The sequence below is a fragment of the Portunus trituberculatus genome, chromosome 40 (assembly GCF_017591435.1).
Source record: "Portunus trituberculatus isolate SZX2019 chromosome 40, ASM1759143v1, whole genome shotgun sequence".
NCBI classification, from domain to species: Eukaryota; Metazoa; Arthropoda; class Malacostraca; order Decapoda; family Portunidae; genus Portunus; species Portunus trituberculatus.
Genome location: NC_059294.1, coordinates 26,760,312 through 26,767,811, shown reverse-complemented (window position 1 = coordinate 26,767,811; position 7,500 = coordinate 26,760,312). Strand labels below are relative to the sequence as shown.

General features: G+C 37.4%; 2 protein-coding genes across 4 annotated transcripts in view; one reads left to right on the top strand and one right to left on the bottom strand.

Annotated features, from left to right (window-relative positions):
- Positions 1-7,500, bottom strand: part of LOC123516302 — a 71,243-nt gene that overhangs the window by 31,057 nt on the left and 32,686 nt on the right. Inside the window, exon 1 of one of the 3 annotated variants that reach the window (XM_045275577.1) lies at positions 1,084-1,220. The exons of the other annotated variants lie outside the window; for them this stretch is intronic. The gene's annotated coding sequence lies outside the window, so the exon portion shown is untranslated. Of the gene's footprint in view, positions 1-1,083; positions 1,221-7,500 lie in introns of those variants that run through there. 3 annotated transcript variants of the gene reach the window in all.
- The window catches only part of LOC123515888 (cathepsin L-like), a 7,887-nt gene continuing 4,811 nt past the window's right edge, over positions 4,425-7,500 (top strand). Inside the window, exons 1-3 of the mRNA XM_045274771.1 lie at positions 4,425-4,448; positions 4,551-4,649; positions 5,031-5,183. Of these exons, the coding sequence (XP_045130706.1) occupies positions 4,440-4,448; positions 4,551-4,649; positions 5,031-5,183 (261 nt within the window). The 5' untranslated portion in view covers positions 4,425-4,439. The remainder of the gene's footprint in view (positions 4,449-4,550; positions 4,650-5,030; positions 5,184-7,500) is intronic.

The following is a 7,500-nucleotide window of genomic DNA, read 5'->3' as shown; positions in this document are numbered from 1 at the left end:
CACTACCAAAGGTTATCATGTTAGGAGGGGTGTTGTAGAACTATTACAGCGCACAACACGACTTGGAACCTCTCGAGCCGTGATGCACTGTATGTACTACGACCAACACACGAGGTCACTGACCAACGCAGTAGCACTGAACATAATTTTGGTCTTTACGATGGATATGGTCCACAAATTAAATATACAGATAAAAATAAGAAATAAGGTGAATGATCAATAAATAAATTAACAAATTACAATTAAAATAAAGAATAAATAATGCATCCACAACAGCAACAATGATTCCTCTTTGTATCCGCACCAGGAAACTTGACATCTTGATCACCACACGTCACAGTTTTATCCACGACCATAAGGCACCATAAAGACACTCATTGTTCTAGTCTGCCTTCGCTTCCGTACAGCTGATAATTTTTACATGTGCGTGCGTGTGTGTGTGTGTGTGTGTGTGTGTGTGTGTGTGTGATGATATTCAGAAGCAAAATTCGGAATCGGAATCAGGAACATGAAGGTATGAACATGGTATCCTTTATTATAACACTGTCGTCACATGGGCGTCGTTGCCTCAGCCATGAGCAATGATTCACACGTGAGCCAGCAGTGTTGTCATTACACCCATCCACGCTCAAGACAAAGAACTAAAACGAGCTCAGAGAATTACAGCGTCAGTTTAAACGACTGAATAGACACGATAGACTACTGGATTGATTTCATGTGTCGCGACGAAGTGATCATTAATACGCTGTCGTGTAGATCTGGGACACAGAGATTATGGTAACCGCTTAGTGAATCAGTAACAGTTAGGAGGTAATTCTGGCGGGGAGGTTTTCGCTGCAGTGAAGACGATTCTGAACTGTTGCATTTGCGTGTATATTTGCTTATTACGGGATCACTGACAAACTCAAGTACATAGAGACATATCATGAAAAATACCAATAGCACATATTTATTTTTCAAGTATCCACATCAGCTGAATTTATGTAATTTATAAAAGAAAACAATTTATGAACACCTGTGCCAGCTATGAGGGTTGAATGTTGGGAATAGCTAGGTCTTACTCACTACTCACTACTCACTCACCGTTCCGACTATGGTGTGAGGTGTGGCCACTGGGGAGATATCGTGGTGCACAGTGCACTGGTCTTGAACTGGTGGCTCCAATCTGCCCCGCCCCTCTCTCACCATCCTAACTCCTCTGACATACTATTGCTTATCAGTGTGTGTGTGTGTGTGTGTGTGTGTGTAAAGAAACAATGTTGCTGCTTTGGTTTTTCTCTACCTTCAGTTTCTGTATCTAGAATGAATTATCATAGAATCATTGTTATTATTATCATTATTATTATTATTATTATTATTATTATTATTATTATTATTATTATTATTATTATTAATATCATTAGTTATTATAATAATAATTATTATTATCATTATTATTATTATTATTAATGTTATTATTATTATTATTATTATTATTATTATTATTATTATTATTATTATTATTATTATCATTATTATCATTACCATTATCATCACCATCATCATTGATTTACTACTGTATTATTGAAAGGAGCGTTCACCTTTGTTACCTCATGTTCTAAGAAATGTTTCATGGGATGGCGCAAATCCCGCACATTAAAGAAATTAGGAAAATATCGTAGCCTAACTAACTTAGGTAACTTAGGTAAGTCATGTGCAGGTGTCCATAATCTCCATCCGATCTACAAGTGTATTATCACATAAAAAAAAAAAAAAAGAATAAAATACAAGTAGCCTCGGTAAAGATATGAAGATAAGCGCCAATAATGTGTGCAGCATACATTCAGGACTCGAATAGCAGATGGTGTGGCTTTAGATATTTGTTTGTACTACTTTTTCAGGTTTAGGTAGTTTGCATTCAAAGTTACTTAGTATGTAGAAATAAAGAAATAACATCCATCCGTGTGCGGAGTCATACCCGCGTGACCGCCAGCCCTCTGCCAGACGCAAGGCCGTCATCTACTTTAAAAATAAACAAATATTACGTCACCTTTGAAAGTTTATAGTTACATATATGTATCACACTTACATTAATGTGTAAGTATGTAGGCAATGCAATGTTGATAGTGAAGATACGGGTCACTTCTAGTCATACAACACTTTTTCCCATACAAGCAGCGACCCTAAACATAAACACCGCTTGTCACAGGGAGGACATTAGGAGGGAAGCCAGCACAGGAACACTTTGGGAAGGAATTCTTGTTTGCTGCTGCCTTGACCCTGCTAAGGTATGTTTCGTGCCTCTACATTCTACATGTTCATCACTATGTTCACTGTTTCCATTAATTTTCACTTTGTTTCTAGAGATGGGAACGAAGTTTTTTTTACTTTACTATTATTTGAGGTCATGACGTAGCAAGTTGGGATCTCTTTGTTTTCTCTTCACGTGACTAGATGACGAACGACTTTCCTGTGTAGTGGATGGTGAGTGTGTCTTTACTGATAGCCGACGGTGACTCGATACATCTATAGGCCTTGGTGTGGCAGCTGTTTGTCTTGTGTGAGGCTGGTGGTTGCCTTGTCTGGGGCGTGTGAGGTCTGAGAAGGTAGGGATGGCACGGCGGCTCCTCGTACTAATAAAAAAGAAAAAGTTATAACATTCCAGTCGTTGGTTGTAGGTTTTTATTCTCTAGCTCTTCCAGGGAGTACTCTTGATTTGCTTTTTATCTTTTTGCACGTTTACAAATTAAACAACATTCTAGCATCCGTAATAGGCCAATCCTCTGTTGTTGTCCTCTCCCTTTGTCTTGCTTATTTTTCTGGCTGGAGGGTGCTCAAGTTAACGCCGAGGGAGTAATGCATGAAATCACTGGACCAGATTTAGAGGGATATTGTGAGTTATGCAGGGGATGGAGTCTCCGCAGTAAAGACTGTATTACACTGGTACTCATTTACTATATGGTTAGTTTGGTGAGCAAGACCTATAATCCTATGGTACTGACAGTCTGGCCCTTTATCATAAGTGTTATGCCTAATTTTGTTTTGGCGTATGCTTCCATATTAATCGATATCAGGGTGGACGAAGATAATAAGTTATGACTCATGTGCTAGACAGGGGGTGCTTAAAACCCCATGAAATGAGTCGTATATGGGTGAAGAGCACTGAGAGGCATAACTGTGCACTTTGTCTAGTGGCAGGTGGGCTAGAGATAGGGATGAGATGGGTGGCTATACAAGACAATGGGAGAGCTGTAAACCATAGATTATGTGTGAAATGAGTGGGTTTATGGGAGAGGGTTTACTTAAGGTAGTTAAGTGTGACTGGTGGTTTCATCTGTATCATTTGTCAAAAATGGTGTAGCTAGGTATTTTGTTTGTCTTTGTCTTTCAGTAATTTGAAGCAAAGATATGTTTACAATAGAGGTGAGCCATCTTTATATATTTATGTCACAAAGTTTCTGCTAGACGTTCCATTGATCTAAGATAGCTACTGAGTAGATAGAGACTGCAAGACAGAAACTTAATCTCATCCATCTAAATCTGGGGCTCTCAACATTTTTCTCATTAAGAACTTGAGTTATCCAGTAATCTAGCATCAAACAATGTTATTTTAATGACTGACACTAACTCAGTATGCAATGGTGTACTACAAATAATAATATTTAATCAGCCATCTAATTACCCCTGGAATGTTGATTTAGTGACTGGCACTAACTCAATATGCATTGGTACTACAAAGAAAATTATTACATCAGCAATCTAAGTAGTTAACCCTGAAAATCTTCTGAACCCCAGGTTGAGAACCTCTGATTTAAATGCATTGTTCATGTAATAAACCCTTTATTATATGCAGTACATGTATTCCTCACCTTAGAAGAAAAAAATCTTACTATCCTCACCAATCCCTAAGCATGGATTATATTGGAAAGCTTACATATCTTAATAAACCAAGGTCTGGTCTCAGATTGAATTTGATGTGGACACACATGTCCATATTCCGATCATTTGCAACTTTTAATTTAGATAACCATTGTGTTTATGTCTAGGAAACAAACTTCTCCCTTAGTCAATACAATGGAGAGTTTTCAAAATTAATCTGTCAGATGTTGCTACTGCATGTTTCATAATTTTCTTAATGAATAAAAGTATAATAAATTAAATACATAGGTAGATGATGAATGACAATAATGATATTGTGATAATAATAATCATAAAGAATGATTCACAATTATACAAGCATGCTTCTGAACTTATAATAAATGCTGGTATACTTGCATGCAGAGAGTGTGAGTGGGTGTGGACTCGGGCTATCATACAAACAAAGCAAGCCAATCATATAGCAGGCAAAAAGGAAGTAAAGGAGAATAATCTGGAAGTTAGATTTGGTCTAACAGTGATTCAAGTTGTGAGCAGGATCTGTACTGGCCTAAGAGAAGTTTTGAATGTGTCAGACAACAAAAATGTGTAGTGTGAGTAAGAGCAAGAAATACAAATACTAATAGCTATTTAGTAAAAGTCATAATGTTGACCTTTAAACATTTTTATTAATGTTGTGTTTCTTTGCCTGACAGATGAGATTGAGTGTAGCTGTGGTGTTTTTGGCGGCTGTGGCGTCAGCCTCCGCCGTCTCCTTCTTTTCAGTAGTTATGGAGGAGTGGGAATCCTTCAAGGTAAGCTGGTACTTCAATAGTGCATCTGATTATATACATAGGTTTAATTGATATTGGTTACATACAGTGGAACCTCAATTTATGAACTTCACTTACTGAAGGCTGTTCATGAACCAAAACCATTTTCCGATAGGAGTCAATGTAAGATAAATTAATCCGTTCCTGGACCCCAGGGCTGTGTTCGAGAGAGCAACTCAGCATGCACCCTGTGGTCCCTGCACCACATGTCCTGTATTGAGTGCTTTCCTTGTGTCTTATTTAATAAAAGCTTTCTTCTCTTTTATTTGTCATTTTTGTGTTTGAATTCAGTGCCCAAGAAATTCCTACTAGCATATTCTAGTCTTCCTGGATGATCTGCCATTTATACTTTTCTTCCATCAGTTGGAACATGGCAAGAAGTATTCATCCAAGGTGGAAGATACGTTCCGCATGAAAATCTTCACTGAAAATAAGCACAAGATTGCTGTCCATAACAAACTCTATGCAAGTGGACAGAAAACCTACAGACTTAAGATGAATAAGTATGGCGATATGGTAAGTACTTGCATGGTGTGTGTGTGTGTGTGTGTGTGTGTGTGTGTGTGTGTGTGTGTGTGTGTGTGTGTGTATTTACCTAGTTGTAGTTTTACAGGGCCTGGGCTTGATGCTCATGTGGCCCCGTCTCCATATCTATGCTTATCCAATTTTTCTTTAAAACTATGCACTCTCTTTGCTGACACCACTTCCTCACTCAAACTGTTCCAAGTCTCAACACATCTTTGTGGGAAACTAAATTTTTTTTTTAATATCTCTCAGACATCTTCCCTTCCTCAGTTTCTTATTATACGATCTTGTGCTTCTAATGTCATATTCTTCTCTCAGGATTAGTTTCTCATTATCCACTTGATCTATTCCGTTAATCAATTTATAAATTATACTTGTATCAGATCCCCTCTTTCTCTTCTCTGTTCCAGGGTTGGTAGATCCATTGCTTTTAGTCTCTCCTCATATGTCATCCCTTTAAATTCTGGAACCATTCTTGTAGCCATTTTTTGTAGTCTCTCCAATTTCTTGTAGCCATTTTTGTAGTTTTTCTTATGTGTTTTTTTATGGGGGTCCACACAACTCCTGCATATTCCAATCTAGGTCTTATTTTAGTACTTATCAATTTCTTCATCATTTCTTTGTCCATATAGTGAAATGCTAATCCAATATTCCTTAGCAAATTATCGTCTCTGAAAATTCTATCAATATGGCTTACCGGTTGATTGTTTTCTTCCATTGTCACTCCCAAGTCCTTTTCCTTTTTTACTTTTTCTAGTTCTACTCCATCTCCCATCTTATAGATTCCCACTGGTCGTCTTTCACTTTTCCCATTTCCATGACATGGCTTTTGTCCACATTGAATTCCATCTCCCATTTTTTACTCCATTTCCAGATCTTGTTTAAGTCTTCCTGTAGTATTTCACAATCCTCTTTTTGTTTAATGACTCTGCACAGTTTCGCATCGTCCGCAAACAGATTTATGTAGCTGTTCACTCCCTCTGGCATGTCGTTTATATATACGAGAAAAAGTATTGGCGCCAATACTGACCCCTGTGGCACTCCGCTGTCTACTGTTCTCCACTTGGACTTCATATCTTTAACTATCGTCCTTATTTCTCTCCCCTCAAGTAATTTTCATCCATCTCAATGTGCTTCCTTTTAAGCCACCCTTCTCCTCTAACTTCCATAGTAATCTTTCATGTGGCACTTTATCAAAAGCCTTTTTTAAATCTAAATAAATACAGTCAATCCATCCCCTCTCTCTTGTACTTTATCAACTATTCTAGAGTAGAAACTCAATAAATTTGTTACACATGACCGACCTTTTCTAAAACCAAATTGGCTATTTGATAATAATTTGTTGTCTTCAAGAAACTCAATCCATTGCTTCTTTATTACTCTTTCACACATCTTGCATATTACACTAGTTAGTGATACCGGTCTGTAATTTAAAGGTTCTTCCTTCCTTCCGCTCTTATATATGGGAACCACCTCAGCTCTTTTCCACTCCACTGGCACTGTTCCATTTTCTATTGAGCATTTTATGATGTTGTATATAGGACTTGCTAGTTCTTCCCTACATTCTTTCAGTATTCTGCCTGAGACTTCATCCGGTCCCATTGCCTTTTCCTCATCTAATTCCGTCATCAACTTTTTTATTTCAAGCTTGGTTACTTTAATCTCTTTCATATGGACAGTCTCTCTATTACCCTGTGGTCTTTCAAATTTGGATTCCTTAGTAAAGACCTCCTGAAATTTACTATTTAACAGTTCTGCCATACTTTTGGGTCTTCCACCATTCCGTTCTCTCCTTTTAACCTTTCTATTGTTTCTTTTTGTCTTATTTTTCCATTTATGAATCTGTAGAACAATTTTGGTTGTTCCTTACATTTTTCGACAATGTCCTTTTCATAGTTCCTTTCTTCTTCCTTTCTCACCTTAGCATATTCATTTCTTGCTGTTTTGAAGTTTTCCTTATTTTCTGGATTTCTGTTTCTTCTCCACCTTTTCCATGCTCCATCTCGTTTCTCCTTTGCCCTAGCACATCTTGCATTAAACCAATCTTTCTTTCCTTCTTCTTTAGGTCTATATTTGGGACATATTCCTGACTCCTGTTTTGTATATTTCCAAAAATAAGTTATATTTCTCTTGAACCGTTCTGAGTTTTCCATCTCCTCCCAGTTTACGTTTTAAAATAGTTCTTGAGATTCTCAATATCAGCCTTTCTGTAATTTAATCGGTCTCCTTTGTATGATTCATCTCTATCTTCCTTTCCTTCTTCTATATCCATTTCTAATATTACATGGTCACTCTTTCCCAATGGGCA